General features: G+C 48.4%; 1 protein-coding gene across 3 annotated transcripts in view; it reads right to left on the reverse strand.

Moving 5' to 3' along the window:
• Positions 1-18,421, reverse strand: part of TDRD1 (tudor domain containing 1) — a 522,012-nt gene that overhangs the window by 419,380 nt on the left and 84,211 nt on the right. Inside the window, exon 2 of one of the 3 annotated variants that reach the window (XM_063962551.1) lies at positions 10,741-10,796. The exons of the other annotated variants lie outside the window; for them this stretch is intronic. Coding sequence (XP_063818621.1) covers positions 10,741-10,768 — 28 coding nt within the window. The 5' untranslated portion in view covers positions 10,769-10,796. The remainder of the gene's footprint in view (positions 1-10,740; positions 10,797-18,421) is intronic. 3 annotated transcript variants of the gene reach the window in all.

Below are 18,421 nucleotides of genomic sequence, written 5' to 3' on the forward strand. Positions count from 1 at the left end.
CTCTCTGTTTTAACCCTGTTTCTGTAGTGCAGTGCAGGGGAGAGCCTGGGAGCCTTCCCACCAGCATTTCTGTGAGGGAAAATGGCGCTGTGTGCTGAGGAGAATAGGCCCCGCCCCCTTTTCGGCGGGCTTCTTCTCTGGAGTTTTTGATATCTGGCAGGGGTTAAATACATCCATATAGCCTCAAGGGCTATATGTGATGTATTTTTCGCCATACAGGTATTATACATTGCTGCCCAGGGCGCCCCCCCCCAGCGCCCTGCACCCTCCGTGACTGCTGTGAGAAGTGTGCTGACAACAATGGCGCACAGCTGCAGTGCTGTGCGCTACCTGATGAAGACTGAAAGTCTTCTGCCGCCTGGTTCCGGACCTCTTCATCTTCAGCATCTGCAAGGGGGGGTCGGCGGCGCGGCTCCGGGACGAACCCCAGGGCGAGCCCTGTGTTCCGACTCCCTCTGGAGCTAATGGTGTCCAGTAGCCTAAGAATCCAATCCATCCTGCACGCAGGTGAGTTGAAAATCTCTCCCCTAAGTCCCTCGATGCAGTGAGCCTGTTGCCAGCAGGACTCACTGAAAATAAAGAACCTAAAAACTTTTTCTAAGTAACTCTTTAAGAGAGCCACCTAGATTGCACCCTACTCGGACGGGCACAAAAACCTAACTGAGGCTTGGAGGAGGGTCATAGGGGGAGGAGCCAGTAAACACCATGTGATCCTAAAAGCTTACTTTTGTGCCCTGTCTCCTGCGGAGCCGCTATTCCCCATGGTCCTGACGGAGTCCCCAGCATCCACTAGGACGTTAGAGAAAATACGTTTGTTTCTTCACCGTCGACACTGGATTCAGTGTCAGTGTCTGGGTCTGTGTCGACCGACTGAGGTAAAGGGCGTTTTACAGCCCCTGACGGTGTCTGAGACGCCTGGACAGGTACTAACTGGTTTGCCGGCTGTCTCATGTCGTCAACCGACTTTTGTAGCGTGCTGACACTATCCCGTAATTCCATAAACAAAGCCATCCATTCTGGTGTCGACTCCCTAGGGGGTGACATCACCATTACAGGCAATTGCTCAGCCTCCACGCCAACATCGTCCTCATACATGTCGACACACACGTACCGACACACAGCAGACACACAGGGAATGCTCTGATAGAAGACAGGACCCCACTAGCCCTTTGGGGAGACAGAGGGAGAGTTTGCCAGCACACACCCAAGCGCTATAAATATATATAGAGACAACCTTAATAAGTGTGTTCCCTTTATAGCAGCTCAAATAATAAGAATTTACTTACCGATAATTCTATTTCTCGTAGTCCGTAGTGGATGCTGGGGACTCCGTCAGGACCATGGGGAATAGCGGCTCCGCAGGAGACAGGGCACAAAAATAAAGCTTTAGGATTAGGTGGTGTGTACTGGCTCCTCCCCCTATGACCCTCCTCCAAGCCTCAGTTAGGATACTGTGCCCGGACGAGCGTACACAATAAGTAAGGATATTGAATCCCGGGTAAGACTCATACCAGCCACACCAATCACACCGTATAACTTGTGATCTGAACCCAGTTAACAGTATGACAAACGTAGGAGCCTCTGAACAGACGGCTTACAACAATAACAACCCGAATTTGTTTGTAACAATAACTATGTACAAGTATTGCAGACAATCCGCACTTGGGATGGGCGCCCAGCATCCACTACGGACTACGAGAAATAGAATTATCGGTAAGTAAATTCTTATTTTCTCTAACGTCCTAAGTGGATGCTGGGGACTCCGTCAGGACCATGGGGATTATACCAAAGCTCCCAAACGGGCGGGAGAGTGCGGATGACTCTGCAGCACCGAATGAGAGAACTCAAGGTCCTCCTCAGCCAGGGTATCAAATTTGTAGAATTTTGCAAACGTGTTTGCCCCTGACCAAGTAGCAGCTCGGCAGAGTTGTAATGCCGAGACCCCCCGGGCAGCCGCCCAGGATGAGCCCACTTTCCTTGTGGAATGGGCCTTGACAGATTTAGGTTGTGGCAAGCCTGCCACAGAATGTGCAAGTTGAATTGTGCTACAAATCCAACGAGCAATCGTCTGCTTAGAAGCAGGAGCACCCATCTTGTTGGGTGCATACAATATAAACAGTGAGTCAGACTTTCTGACTCCCGCCGTTCTTGAAATATATATTTTCAATGCCCGGACCACGTCCAACAACTTGGAATCCTCCAAATCGTTAGTAGCCGCAGGCACCACAATAGGCTGGTTCAGGTGAAACGCTGACACCACCTTAGGCAGAAAATGAGGACGCGTCCGCAGTTCTGCCCTGTCCGTATGGAAAATCAGATATGGGCTCTTATATGATAAAGCCGCCAATTCTGATACTCTCCTGGCTGAAGCCAGGGCCAGTAGCATGGTTACTTTCCATGTAAGATACTTCAACTCCACCGATTTGAGCGGCTCAAACCAATGGGATTTGAGAAAATCCAAGACTACATTAAGATCCCACGGTGCCACTGGGGGCACAACCGGGGGCTGTATATGTAGTACTCCTTTTACAAAAGTCTGGACTTCAGGAACTGAAGCCAATTCTTTCTGGAAGAAAATCGACAGGGCCGAAATTTGAACCTTAATGGACCCCAATTTGAGGCCCATAGACAATCCTGTTTGCAGGAAATGTAGGAATCGACCCAGTTGAAATTCCTCCGTGGGGGCCTTCCTGGCCTCACACCACGCAACATATTTTCTCCAAATGCGGTGATAATGTTGTGCAGTCACCTCCTTCCTGGCTTTTACCAGTGTAGGAATGACCTCTTCCGGAATGCCTTTTTCCCTTAGAATTCGGCGTTCAACCGCCATGCCGTCAAACGCAGCCGCGGTAAGTTTTGGAATAGACACGGTCCCTGCTGAAGCAGGTCCCGTCTTAGAGGTAGAGGCCACGGATCCTCCGTGAGCATCTCTTGAAGTTCCGGGTACCAAGTTCTTCTTGGCCAATCCGGAGCCACTAGTATCGTTCTTACTCCCTTTTGCCGTATAATTCTCAGTACTTTTGGTATGAGAGGCAGAGGAGGGAACACATACACTGACTGGAACACCCACGGTGTTACCAGAGCGTCCACAGCTATTGCCTGAGGGTCTCTTGACCTGGCGCAATACCTGTCCAGTTTTTTGTTGAGGCGGGACGCCATCATATCCACCATTGGTTTTTCCCAACGGTTCACAATCATGTGGAAGACTTCTGGATGAAGTCCCCACTCTCCCGGGTGTAGATCGTGTCTGCTGAGGAAGTCTGCTTCCCAGTTGTCCACTCCCGGAATGAATACTGCTGACAGTGCTATCACATGATCTTCCGCCCAGCGAAGAATCCTTGCAGCTTCTGCCATTGCTGTCCTGCTTCTTGTGCCGCCCTGTCTGTTTACGTGGGCGACTGCCGTGATGTTGTCCGACTGGATCAACACCGGCTGACCCTGAAGCAGGGGTTTTGCCAGACTTAGAGCATTGTAAATCGCTCTTAGCTCCAGTATATTTATGTGAAGAGACATCTCCAGGCTTGACCATACTCCCTGGAAGTTTCTTCCCTGTGTGACCGCTCCCCAGCCTCTCAGACTGGCATCCGTGGTCACCAGGACCCAAGTCTTGTATGCCGAATCTGCGGCCCTCTAACAGATGAGCACTCTGCAACCACCACAGAAGAGACACCCTTGTCCGTGGCGATAAGGTTATCCGCTGATGCATCTGCAGATGTGATCCGGACCATTTGTCCAGCAGATCCCACTGAAAAGTTCGTGCGTGGAATCTGCCGAATGGAATCGCTTCGTAAGAAGCCACCATCTTTCCCAGGACTCTTGTGCATTGATGCACAGACACTTTCCCTGGTTTTAGGAGGTTCCTGACAAGTTCGGATAACTCCCTGGCTTTCTCCTCCGGAAGAAACACCTTTTTCTGAACCGTGTCCAGAATCATTCCCAGGAACAGCAGACGTGTCGTTGGGGTCAACTGAGATTTTGGAAAATTCAGAATCCACCCGTGTTGTTGCAGCACTAGTCGGGTTAGTGCTACTCCGTCCTCCAGCTGTTCTCTGGACCTTGCCCTTATCAGGAGATCGTCCAAGTAAGGGATAATTAATACGCCTCTTCTTCGCAGAAGAATCATCATTTCGGCCATTACCTTGGTAAAGACCCGAGGTGCCGTGGACAATCCAAACGGCAGCGTCTGAAACTGATAATGACAGTTTTGCACCACGAACCTGAGGTACCCTTGATGTGAAGGGCAAATTGGGACATGCAGGTAAGCATCCTTTATGTCCAGGGACACCATAAAGTCCCCTTCTTCCAGATTCGCTATCACTGCTCTGAGTGACTCCATCTTGAACTTGAATTTTTGTATGTACAGGTTCAAAGATTTCAGATTTAGAATAGGTCTTACCGAGCCGTCCGGCTTCGGTACCACAAATAGCGTGGAGTAATACCCCTTTCCCTGTTGTAGGAGGGGTACCTTGACTATCACCTGCTGAGAAAACAGCTTGTGAATGGCTTCCAATACCGTCGCCCTGTCTGAGGGAGACGTTGGCAAAGCAGACTTTAGGAACCTGCGAGGGGGAGACTTCTCGAATTCCAACCTGTAACCCTGAGATACTACCTGCAGGATCCAGGGGTCCACCTGTGAGCAAGCCCACTGTGCGCTGAAATTCTTGAGTCGACCCCCCACCGCTCCTGAGTCCGCTTGTAAGGCCCCAGCGTCATGCTGAGGGCTTTGCAGAACCCTGAGAGGGCTTCTGTTCCTGGGCAGGGGCTGCTTGCTGCCCTCTCTTACCCCTTCCTCTGCCCCGAGGCAGATATGACTGTCCTTTTGTCCGCTTGTTCTTATAGGACCGAAAGGACTGCGGCTGAAAAGACGGTGTCTTTTTCTGTTGGGAGGGGGTCTGAGGTAAAAAGGTGGATTTTCCGGCAGTTGCCGTGGCCACCAGATCCGATAGACCGACGCCAAATAAATTCCTCCCCTTTATACGGCAATACTTCCATATGTCGTTTGGAATCCGCATCACCTGACCACTGTCGCGTCCATAAACTCCTTCTGGCAGATATGGACATCGCATTTACTCTCGATGCCAAAGTGCAAATATCTCTCTGAGCATCTCGCATATAAAGGAAAGCATCCTTTAATTGCTCTATAGTCAATAAAATACTGTCCCTATCCAGGGTATCAATATTTTCAGTCAGGGAATCCAACCAGACGACCCCAGCACTGCACATTCAGGCTGAGGCGATGGCTGGTCGCAGTATAACACCAGTATGTGTGTATATACTTTTTAGGGTAGTTTCCAGTCTCCTATCAGCTGGATCCCTGAGGGCGGCCGTATCAGGAGACGGTAACGCCACTTGTTTTGATAAGCGTGTGAGCGCCTTATCCACCCTAGGGGGTGTTTCCCAGCGCGCCCTAACCTCTGGCGGGAAAGGGTATAATGCTAATAACTTTTTTGAAATTAGCACTTTTCTATATGGGTTAACCCACGCTTCATCACATACATCATTTAATTCCTCTGATTCAGGAAAAACTACAGGTAGTTTTTTCACCCCCCACATAATACCCCTTTTTGTGGTACTTGCAGTATCAGAGATATGCAAAGCCTCCTTCATTGCCGTGATCATATAACGTGTGGCCCTACTTGAAAATACGTTTGTTTCATCACCGTCGACACTAGATTCAGTGTCTGTGTCTGTGTCGACCGACTGAGGTAAAGGGCGCTTTACAGCCCCTGACGGTGTCTGAGACGCCTGGGCAGGTACTAACTGGTTTGCCGGCCGTCTCATGTCGTCAACTGATTTTTGTAATGTGCTGACATTATCACGTAATTCCATAAACAAAGCCATCCATTCCGGTGTCGACTCCCTGGGGGGTGACATCACCATTATCGGCAATTGCTCTGCCTCCACACCAACATCGTCCTCATACATGTCGACACACACGTACCGACACACAGCAGACACACAGGGAATGCTCTTATCGAAGACAGGACCCCACTAGCCCTTTGGGGAGACAGAGGGAGAGTTTGCCAGCACACACCCAAGCGCTATATTATATATGGGAACAACCTTATATAAGTGTTGTTCCTTATAGCAGCTTAAATATATCAAAATATCGCCAAAAAATGCCCCCCCTCTCTGTTTTACCCTGTTTCTGTAGTGCAGTGCAGGGGAGAGTCCTGGGAGCCTTCCTCACAGCGGAGCTGAGCAGGAAAATGGCGCTGTGTGCTGAGGAGAATAAGCCCCGCCCCCTATTTCGGCGGGCTTTTCTCCCGGAGTTTTAGATATCTGGCATGGGTTAAATACATACATATAGCCTCAATGGCTATATGTGATGTATTCTTTTGCCATAAAGGTATTAAATATTGCTGCCCAGGGCGCCCCCAGCAGCGCCCTGCACCCTCCGTGACCGCTTGGTGTGAAGTGTGTGACAACAATGGCGCACAGCTGCAGTGCTGTGCGCTACCTTCATGAAGACTGAAGAGCCTTCTGCCGCCTGTTTCCGGACCTTCAATCTTCAGCATCTGTAAGGGGGGTCGGCGGCGCGGCTCCGGGACGAACCCCAGGGTGAGACCTGTGTTCCGACTCCCTCTGGAGCTAATGGTGTCCAGTAGCCTAAGAATCTAATCCATCCTGCACGCAAGTGAGTTGAAATTCTCTCCCCTAAGTCCCTCGATGCAGTGAGCCTGTTGCCAGCAGGACTCACTGAAAATAAAAAACCTAAAAACTTTTTCTAAGCAGCTCTTTAGGAGAGCCACCTAGATTGCACCCTGCTCGGACGGGCACAAAAACCTAACTGAGGCTTGGAGGAGGGTCATAGGGGGAGGAGCCAGTACACACCACCTAATCCTAAAGCTTTATTTTTGTGCCCTGTCTCCTGCGGAGCCGCTATTCCCCATGGTCCTGACGGAGTCCCCAGCATCCACTTAGGACGTTAGAGAAATTATAAATATCGCCAATAAGTGCCCCCCCTCTCTGTTTTTACCCTGTTTCTGTAGTGCAGTGCAGGGGAGAGTCCTGGGAGCCTTCCTCGCAGCGGAGCTGGGCAGGAAAATGGCGCTGTGTGCTGAGGAGAATAGGCCCCGCCCCCTTTTCGGCGGGCTTCTTCTCCCGGTTTTTTTTTTGGAACCTGGCAGGGGTTAAATACATCCATATAGCCCCAGGGGCTATATGTGATATATTTTAGCCAGAATAGGTATATTACATTGCTGCCCAGGGCGCCCCCCCCAGCGCCCTGCACCCTCAGTGACCGCTGGTGTGAAGTGTGCGGAGAGCAATGGCGCACAGCTGCAGTGCTGTGCGCTACCTCATGAAGACTGAGACGTCTTCTGCCGCCGGTTTCTGGACCTCTTCTCTATTCGGCATCTGCAAGGGGGTCGGCGGCGCGGCTCCGGTGACCCATCCAGGCTGTACCTGTGATCGTCCCTCTGGAGCTAGTGTCCAGTAGCCTAAGAAGCAAATCCATCCTGCACGCAGGTGAGTTCACTTCTTCTCCCCTAAGTCCCTCGTTGCAGTGAGCCTGTTGCCAGCAGGACTCACTGAAAATAAAAAACCTAACAAACTTTTTCTAAGCAGCTCTTTAGGAGAGCCACCTAGATTGCACCCTGCTCGGACGGGCACAAAAACCTAACTGAGGCTTGGAGGAGGGTCATAGGGGGAGGAGCCAGTACACACCACCTAGTGGTCAAACTTTTAAATTTTGTGCCCTGTCTCCTGCGGAGCCGCTATTCCCCATGGTCCTGACGGAGTCCCAGCATCCACTAGGACGTCAGAGAAAAGGAATTCTATTAAATCCTTTTTAACGAAGGAGGACCATCATCTCCGCCATCACTTTGGTGAATACCCTTGGTGCCGTGGAGAGTACGAACGGCAATGTCTGAAACTGGTAATGGCAATCCTGTACTGCGAATCTCAGATGAGCTTGGTGAGGAGGATAAATGGGAACATGCAAGTAAGCATCTTTTATGTCTACTGACACCATGTAGTCCCCCTCTTCCAGACTGGAAATCACTACCCTCCAGGATTCCATCTTGAACTTGAACCTTTTCAGGTAGAGATTCAGATTTTTCAGGTTTAAAATCGGCCTTACCGAGCTGTCCGGCTTCGGAACTACGAAGAGGCTTGAATAAAAAAACCTTCTCCTTACTGTGCCAAGGGTACCAGGACAATGACCTGAGCCTGACATAATTTTTGAATTGCCGTTGTTACTGCCTCTCTTCCCGGAAGAGAAGCTGGCAAGGTCGATTTGAAAAACGTCTTGAAACTCTAGTTTGTACCCATGGGACACTATTTGTAAGACCCATTGGTCAAGGCCAGATTGAATCCAGATTTGGCTGAAAAGTTTCAGACGTGCTCCCACCCGAGCGGACTCCCGCAAGGGAGCCCCAGCATTATGCTGCAGATTTGGCAGAAGCAGGGGTGGACTTCTGCGGATTTCTTTGCTTTTCCCCTTCCCCTACCTGCAAAAAAAGGGGGAGACCTTTGGCCTTTTTGTATTTGTTGGGCCGAAAGGACTGTATGTGAGAGTGATGTGTCTTTTTCGCCGGTGTAGGAGCATAAGGCAAGAATGTCGACTTATCTGCGGTAGCCGCCGAGACTAACGCATCAAGCCCATCACCAAACAAGGCCTTACCTTTATACGGGAGAGCCTCCATATTTTATTTTGGAATCTACATCAGCATTCCACTGGCGAATCCACAACGCCCTCCGAGCCGATACTGCCATGGTAGCGGTTCTTGATCCCAAGAAAACAATATATTTCATGGATTCTAGTACATACGCAGCAGCGTCTTTGATATGACCTAACGCTAGGAGTATCTCGTCTCCATCTATAGTGTCAATGTCTAATGACAAGTTTTCTGACCACTTTTCAATAGCACTACTCACCCACTCACAGACAATGGTAGGCCTGAGCAGTGTCCCATTGACCACATCAATAAATCACCTCACTCACTTGCGGTCTGTCGGCTCCTTAAGTGAAGCCATTCCAGGCGCAGGGAGAAACACCTTTTCTCTTTTATGACAGGGCCCTGTCTAAAATGCGGGGTGATTCACACTTTTTTTGGAAAAAGGTAAGCTGCCTGAATTCCTTTTGGGAATCTGAAATTTCTTTTCAGGTTAAATCAGACCTGAGGTGGAGGGAAAATTACATTACCTCTTTACTAAAGTAAACCCTCTCCTTGTGGTAAAAGAGGGGACTTCGTAACTTCTAACACCTCTTTTATAGCTAAAACATGTTTTGAATGCTTTTTGCTAACTTAGGACCTATTCCCCTGGAATCACTAGTGTCGACACAGGAATCAGAGTCCGTGCCGGTATCAGTTTGTACTACTTGTGCAAATTTGTATGTGAACCAGAAAGGTCCCTGTGGATGAAAGGCAGAACTATTAAAAATCACATCTTCAACAGATTATTTTCATTTTCTGTATGAGATTCAGTCCAACCTCTTACTGATACAATTCACACCATCATGTAACCTTTCACCCAGTCAGGCTCTTGGTGTCATATTACACCTGTGTCCCTAACATATCTCCACAGAGTTCCCTGCCACAGACATGTCACACACGTGCAGAACCACACCACAGACACTCTGGGACTTGTAGGGGGACAGACCCACAGTAAAATCTGTCAGAGGGACACAGATGGGATTTGACAGCTCACAACCCAGCGCCACTAACACAATGTTTGTGAACACAAAATGCTCATTGACATTCAGCGCTTTTATAATGTAAATGACACAATTATATAGCACCAAATTCACTGTGACCCCCCTGTTTTGCACCCTGATACTTGTTCAGTAGTGGAGGAGGACCAGCGTTGTCTCTGCAGCCTGAGGAAAGAGAAAATGGCGCTGAGCAGTGTGCTGGCTGGCTGAGGAGGAAGCTCCACTCTTCAATGGTGTGTTTCTCCTCAGCTTTTATGAGGTAATTTTTATACTGGTGGGGGTAGGACTGTGCCTCAGCAACTTATGCCCCTTATTTATGCCAGTTTCCATAGGTTTCAATACCCCCGCCCCGCGCGCGCCCTGCAGTGCCTATGTATGTGTGGGCAACATGGCGTGCTGCGCTCCCGCCAGCCGCGTGGTACCTTCAGCCGTCACTTTCTTGATTGAAGATCTGTCTTCTAACACTCACCTGTCTTCTGACTTCTGGCTCTGTGAAGGGGGTGACGGTGTGCTGTGGGAGTGAGCATCTAGGCACGGCTAGCGTTCAGTTCCCTTCAGGAGTTAATGGTGTCCTATCAGCCAGAAGCAGAGCCATGAAACTCTTTAGGAAGTTGGTTCCTACTTCTGCCCCCTCAGTCCCACGAAGCAGGGAGACTGATGCCAGCAGATCTCCCTGAAAATAAAAAACCTAACATAAGTCTTTTCAGAGAGACTCAGTAGAGCTCCTCAGAGTGCATCCTGTCGACCTGGGCACATTTCTAAAACTGAGGTCTGGAGGAGAGGCATAGAGGGAGGAGCCAGTTCACACCCAATGAAAAGTCTTTAGAGTGCCCATGTCTCCTGCGGATCCAGTCTATACCCCATGGTCTTGATGTCGTCCCCAGCATTCTCTAGGTCGTATGAGAAAAATGTGTTCACATAATGAACAGCAGATAGACATACATAAAATTTTCAGCTTTTGTAATATCAATACATAGTTCATCACAGTAAAAACTCTTGACATTAATAACATTTGTACTGATAATACAGAATTGTGGATAGCAATTGCTTCTGGTTCAATCTCTCTCTGAGATCAACAAGACCTGTAGATAACAATCCAACGCGTTTCATCCATAGGACTTCTTCAGGGGTCTAGTATCTAGATGGTAGATTTAAAAAAAAAATCATTATATAGTATTTAGATGGTGGGTGATTAAGATTCTCCATAAACGTGTGCCTACCGATACAGTTTGTGGATCCTTCTAAAAGGACCTATGTGGTATTTATCTGATTAACCGTGTCCCACAAAAGGAAATCTGTAGAAAACATGTAGAAGTTGGGATTTATAGGTGGTTTGACACTCATATAGACATAGGGCCATATGCAATTGCGGTCGAATTGCCGCAAATGTCGAAAAACGGGGCATTTTCAACAGTAAAAACTGATTCGACAATGCAATACATTACTTTTCGACAAAAAACAATAGGCACTCCATTGTATCCAATGGGGGGAACTTTGCGTCAGCGGTTGAGGTTACTCGCGGTCAACCGCTGACCGCAAAGTTCCCACCATTGAATATAATGGAGTGCCTATGTGCTATGCACCGCCAGGGGTGACTAGTTGGGGATTTAATGCCACGGCCGCAGGGACTGGTATAAAAGTGTCCCCCCGCTGTGGCATTATCTCTCTGACTAGTGGAACTCGGTGCTGGTGTGAAAAATATGGGGGACCCCTACGTGTTTTGGTGTTTTGTCCCCCGTATTTTTTGCACCAGGACCAGACGCAGAGCCGGCTGCTGGATGTTAAAATACGGGGGAAGCCCTGTCATTTCCCCCGCCCCCCCGTATTTTTACAACCAGGACCGGCTCAAAGAGCCCGATGCTAGTTATGCTTAGGAGGGGGGAACCCCACGCATTTTTTTTCTTGATTTTAACCCATTCCCACCCCTTCCCACTGAAAACCATGCTCTCTCTATTTTAGTCAGTTAAAAAAAAAAAAAATATTCTTTTAAAAAATATATAATACTCCTAATAGACAAACCAAGTACATAATCCCTTCTAATATAAATAGATATGCTATTAGCAATCAAAAAAACACAAATAAAACACATGTTTTTAAAAAAAATTATTAGATTCCGCCAGCAAAGTGAGGCGGAATGAAATTGACGAAAATGACTGTCGAAAAGCACTGTTGTCAAAACGACATTCTTCAATTAAATATACTTTTGTCGAAAAGCCGCATTTTTACCATTGCAGACTTGTCGAATTTGACAACTGTCGAATTTCAAAAAGTCGAATCTGAAACGTCCTTTTTTTGTCGAAAAGTACTGTATTGCATTGTCGATTTTTTTTTTGTGTCGAAAATGCCCCATTTTTCGACATTTGCGGCAATTCGACCACAATTGCATATACCTATTTTATTGTTTTCCATATCAAACTGTATATATGCACTATTACTGTAAATACATAATTAGAAGAAACAAACATATAAATGATCAACATATCCCTAACCAGAAATCCTTGGGTGAAGATTAAAACTTACATTTTGGGGTTTTGTGAGGCACAGTTAGAACATATGAAAACACGTTTTTAAGGTTTCTTCTGTAAATTATAAACAGCAGATGGAATTCTGGCCATACAGCCAACCTTACCCCATCTGTATTGATTATCAATTGTAAGAAAAAACACATTCTGACCAAAATTTGATGTATGTATCCCACTACAAAATTAATCAGCGAATTTTCATCTGACCGAGGAACACCGAAACTATATAAAATGTGAAAAGATTTAGGCCAAGTAGTTTAAATAGGATAAAGACGCATCTAAACAATTTTGCATTGGTAATTTTATGCAACAGGACAGGGTGGTATCCATCTAGACGTGGTAATGTAGCGTGCCTAATTGGTTCTCTGGGGGCTATCCTATTAGCCTCGATAGCCAGTGTTTATCGGGGATAGGTTTCACCTGCCTCAGGTAGGCAAAGCAAAATCCCAAATAACTGACCATTTTTGACGCAATAAGGGGTTTTTCGCACGAAAATACTAGATACCGGTGACAAAAAAAAAACCAGTTACAAAATAAAAAGGAGATTTATGGTAAGAACTTACCTTTGTTAAATCTCTTTCTGCGAGGTACTCTGGGTTCCACAGGGAATAACATTGGGGTGTAGAGTTGGATCTTGATTCGAAGCACCAACAGGCTAAAAGCTTTCACTGTTCCCAGGATGCATAGCGCCGCCTCCTCTATATCCCCCCCTCCAGGCACTGGAGCTCAGTTTGTTAACCAGTCCAATGCAGTAGCAGGTAAGAGAGACGACAACAGTTAGTAGCCATATACAACTACATTCTCACGACAGGAGAAGGTACCAGCGGCTAATGCCATATAAACCCAAAGCAGCCAAGTGCGTCAGGGTGGGCGCCCTGTGAAATCCAGTGTACCTTGAAGAAAGATTTAACAAAGGTAAGTTCTTACCATAAATCTCCTTTTCTGCAGCGGGGTACACTTTGATTCCACAGTGAATTACATCGGGTATGTCCTAAAGCAGTTCCTCATGTGAGGGGACGCACTGTAGCGGGCACAAGAACCCAGCGTCCAAATGAGGCATCCTGGAAGGTGGAAGTATCAAAGGCATAGAACCTTATGAACGTGTTCACTGAGGACCACGTAGCCGCCAACAGACCGAGTAGAATGGGCTTTGATGGTAGCAGGAGGTGGAAGGCCAGCCTGCACATAAGCATGTGCAATCACCATTCTAATCCATCTGGCCAAGGTCTGCTTATTAGCAGGCCAGCCACGTTTGTGAAAACCAAACTGAACAAATAGAGAATCAGAACTCCTAAGCGAAGCAGTTCTCTTCACATAAATACGGAGAGCCCGTACCACATCCAAAGGCATTGAAGGATAAACCAGGAGGGGGTAAAGGCCAGAACCACAATCTCTTGGTTAAGGTGGAAAGACTACACCACCTTAGGCAGATAACCAGGGCGAGTTCTAAGAACCGCCAGATCACAGTGAAAAATCTGAAAGGGTGACCGACAGGACAAGGCACCAAAGTCTGAAATCCGTCTAGCAGAGGCAATAGCCAGCAAAAACAAGACCTTAAGAGTAAGCCACTTGAGGTCCACAGACTCAAGAGGTTCAAATGGAAACTCTTGTAAGGCCTCCAGAACAACTGACAAATCCCAAGGAGCCACAGGGGGAACATAGGGAGGTTGAATCCGTAAAACACCCTGAGTGAATGTATGAACATCAGGCAGAGTCGCAATTTTTCTCTGAAACCACACCGACAAGGCAGAAATATGAACCTTGAGGGAGGCCAGACGAAGGCCTAAGTCCAGGCCCTGTTGCAGGAAAGCCAAGAGTTTGGCAGTATTGAACTTGCACGCAATATAATTCTTAGCCGCACATCAGGTGAATTCCAAACCCTATAATAAATCAAAGCCGGTTTACGGGCCTTCGACATAGTTTGAATGACCGCCTCAGAAAATCCTTGGGCCCTCAAATCTGAAGCTTCAAGAGCCACGCCGTCAAAGCCAGCCGTGCCAGATCCTGGTAGACACAAGGGCCCTGAATGAGGATGTCTGGTCGTTGAGGAAGTAGTAGAGGACGCTCTATCGAGAGACCCTGTAGGTCTGAGAACAAATGCCGTCTGGGCCACGCTGGAACGATCAGAAGTAGGATTCCGCCTTCTTGCTTGAACTTCTGTATAACTCTGGGCAGGAGTGACACTGGAAAGAACACATATGGTAGCTGAAAGTTACATGGAATTGCCAGTGCGTCAACGAACGCTGCTTGAGAATCCCTTGTTCTTGCTCCGAAGACCGGAACCTTGTGATTGTGTCGAGACGTTATCAGGTCTACAACTTGTCCACTAGGAGTTGAAAGAATTCCGGATGAAGACTCCACTCTCTGGCGTGTACGTCCTGACGACTGAGGAAGTCCGCTTCCCAGTTGAGGACCCCCGGAATTAACACCGCCGATATGGCCAGAAGATGGCGTTCTGCCCAAAGAAGAATCTTTGACACTTCCATCATTAACATGCGGCTTTGAGTGCCGCCTTGATGAGTTATGTACGCCACCGTGGTGGCGTTGTTCGACTGTACTTGAACAGGCCTGTTCTGTACCAGAGGCAGGGCCAGTTTCAAAGAATTGAACGCTGCCCGCAACTCCAGAATGTTTATCGGGAGTAGAGATTCCTCCCAGGTCCATCGACCCTGAAGAGAGTGCTTCTCGAACGCCCCAACCCCGCAGACTGGCATCCGTTGTTCGAAGGACCTAGTTGGAGATCCAGAAGGGACGACCCCTGCTCAACTGCTGGTCCATTAACCACCAGATTAGTGACAGGCGAACCTCTGGAGTCAAAGAGATCATGCGAGTCCTGATCCGGTGAGGAAGGCCATCCCATTTGGAAAAAATTAACCTGCCGCCCCATCATGCAGCAGGCTTGTCTGTTTTGGAAGCATACTGACAGGCAGCCAAGGCACATTTAGGTTTGGGCTTAGTGGTTTTGGAAGTGCGAGCCTGTTTCGGGTACACCTGACCCTTTGCTTTACCTGGAGGTCGAAAGGAACGAAAGGAAGTACTCTTAGCCTTCGGAGTCGAAGGAGAAGTACTAGGCAGACATGCAGTCTTAGCTGATGCCAAGTCAGCAACAATCTTGTTGAGATCTTCCCCAAAAAGAATGTTTCCCTTTAAAAGGTATCACCTCCAAGGTCTTTTTAGAGTCCAGATCTATAGACCAGAACCGCAACCAGAGAATCCGGCGAGCCAGAATGGACGTAGTAGACGCCTTGGCCGCCAGGACACCTGCATCAGATGCCGCCCCCTGAATACGAGAGGCTGTAATAATATATGAAAGACACTGTCTAGCATTATCAGGAAAATCAGACGGTAGTTCTGCTTCAACTTCCTGAACCCAGGCTTCAATAGCTTTTGACGCCCAAGAAGCCGCAATAGTGGGCCTATGCACAGCTCCAGCAAGACTGTAAATGGACTTCAGGCAACCCTCCACACGCTTATCCATCGGTTCCTTCTGTGAGGTGACGGTAGTGACCGGCAGAGCAGAGGACACCACCAGACGTGCGACTTGTGAATGCCCTGGCGGAGGTGTTTCACAATTTTTACTTAACTCTGCAGCGAGAGGATAACGAGTTAGCATCTTTTTAGACCGGGAAAATGTCTTTCCTGGATATTCCCAGGATTCCTGATGAATGTCAACCAAGTGGTCAATGAGGTAAAACGAGATTTATGGTAAGACCTTACCGTTGTTAAATCTCTTTCTGCGAGGTACACTGGGCTCCACAAGGATTAACATCGGGGTGTAGAGTAGGATCTTGATCCGAGGCACCAACAGGCTCAAAGCTTTTGACTGTTCCCAAGATGCACAGCACAGCCTCATCTATAACCCAGCCTCCATGCACAGGAGCTGTTTCGTTAACTAGCCCAATGCAGTAGCAGGTACCAGAGACGACAATCACTCGTAGCCAATTACACCACACACTCACCACAGGAGAGGGTGTCAGCGGCTATGCCAATACCAACCCAAAGAAGCTAAGTGCATCAGGGTGGGTGCCTTGTGGAGCCCAGCGTACCTCGCAGAAAGATTTAACAACGGTGAAGTTCTTACCATAAATCTCGTTTTCTGCTGCTGGGTACACTGGGCTCCACAAGGATTAACATCAGGGATGTCCTAAAGCAGTTCCATATGGGAGGGGACGCACTGTAGCGGGCACAAGAACCCGGCGTCTAAAGGAAGTTGCGGTATCAAAGGCATAGAACCTTATAAACGTGTTCTCCGAGGACCACGTTGCTGCCTTGCACAATTGTTCAAGGGTCGCACCACGGTGGCCGCCCAAGAAGGTCCAACCGACCGCGTAGAATGGGCTTTAATTGTAGCAGGAACCGGACCACCAGCCTGTACATTAGCATGTGCAATCACCATTCTAATCCATCTGGTAAAAGTCTGCTTGGAAGCAAGACAGCCATGTTTGTGAAAACCAAACAGCACAAAAAGAGAATCAGATCTCCTAATGGAGGAAGTTCTCTTCACATAGATACGGAAAGCCCGTACCACATCCAAAGACCGTTCTTTGGTAGACAACTCAGGAGATTTGAAGGCCGAAAACCACAATCTCCTGGTTAAGGTGGAAGGAAGACACCACCTTAGGTAAATAACCTGGCAGCGTTCTAAGAAATGCCCAGTCACGGTGAAAAATCAAATAAGGAGACTTACAGGATAAGGCACCCAAGTCCGAGACCCTTCTAGCTGAAGCAATCGCCAGCAAGAATAGGACCTTAAGGGAAAGCCACTTAAGGTCAGCAGAGGCAAGAGGCTCAAACAGAGACTCTTGCAAGGCCTCCAAAACCACCAACAAGCACCAAGGGGCCACAGGTGGCACATAAGGAGGCTGAATCCGCAACACACCCTGAGTGAACGTCTGGACATCAGGTAGGGTAGCAATTTTTCTCTGAAACCAAACCGACAAAGCAAAGATGTGAAGTTTGAGGGAGACCAGACGCAGGCCTAAGTCCAGGCCCTGTTGTAGAAAAGCCAATAGCTTGGCCATACTAAACTTGAAAACGTCATGATTGTGAGAGACACACACCAAGTAAAGTACGCATTCCAGACCCTATGGTAGATCCGAGCAGAAGCCAGCTTATGGGCCTTCAACATAGTTTGAACGACCGCCTCAGAAAAACCCTTGGCACTCAGGACGGAAGCTTAAAGAGCCATGCCGTCAAAGCCAGACGGGCCAAATCCTGGTAAACACAAGGGCCCTGAACGAGGAGATCTGGTCGTTGTGGTAGTAGAAGGGTACAATCCAATGAGAGGCCCTGTAGATCTGAGAACCAGTGCTGCCTGGGCCACTCTGGAGCGACCAGAAGTAGGATTCCGCCTTCTTGCTTGAACTTCCGTATAACTCTGGGCAAGAGTGACACTGGAGGGAACACATATGGTAGCTGAAAGTTACATGGAATTGCCAGTGCGTCAACGAAAGCTGCTTGAGGATCCCTTGTTCGTGCTCCGAAGACCGGAACCTTGTGATTGTGTCGAGACGTCATCAGGTCTACATCTGGTAGGCCCCACTTGTCCACTAGGAGTTGAAAGAATTCCAGATGAAGACTCCACTCTCCGGCGTGTACGTCCTGACGACTGAGAAAGTCCGCTTCCCAGTTGAGGACCCCCGGAATTAACACCGCCGATATGGCCAGAAGATGGCGTTCTGCCCAAAGAAGAATCTTTGACACTTCCATCATTAACATGCGGCTTTGAGTTCCGCCTTGATGATTTATGTACGCCACCGTGGTGGCGTTGTCCGACTGTACTTGAACAGGCCTGTTCTGTACCAGAGGCAGGGCCAGTTTCAAAGCATTGAACGCTGCCCGCAACTCCAGAATGTTTATCGGGAGTAGAGATTCCTCCCAGGTCCATCGACCCTGAAGAGAGTGCTTCTCGAACGCCCCAACCCCGCAGACTGGCATCCGTTGTTCGAAGGACCTAGTTGGAGATCCAGAAGGGATGACCCCTGCTCAACTGCTGGTCCATTAACCACCAGGTTAGTGACAGGCGAACCTCCGGAGTCAAGGAGGTCATGTGAGTCCTGATCCGGTGAGGAAGGCCATCCCATTTGGAAAGGATTAACCTGCCACCCCGTCATGCAGCAGGCTTGTCTGTTTTGGAAGCAGACTGACAGGCACGTTTAGGTTTGGGCTTAGAGGTTTTGGAAGTGCGAGCCTGTTTCGGGTACACCTGACCATTTGCTTTACCTGGAGGTCGAAAGGAAGC

This window comes from Pseudophryne corroboree, chromosome 3 (assembly GCF_028390025.1).
Source record: "Pseudophryne corroboree isolate aPseCor3 chromosome 3, aPseCor3.hap2, whole genome shotgun sequence".
Lineage (NCBI taxonomy): Eukaryota > Metazoa > Chordata > Amphibia > Anura > Myobatrachidae > Pseudophryne > Pseudophryne corroboree.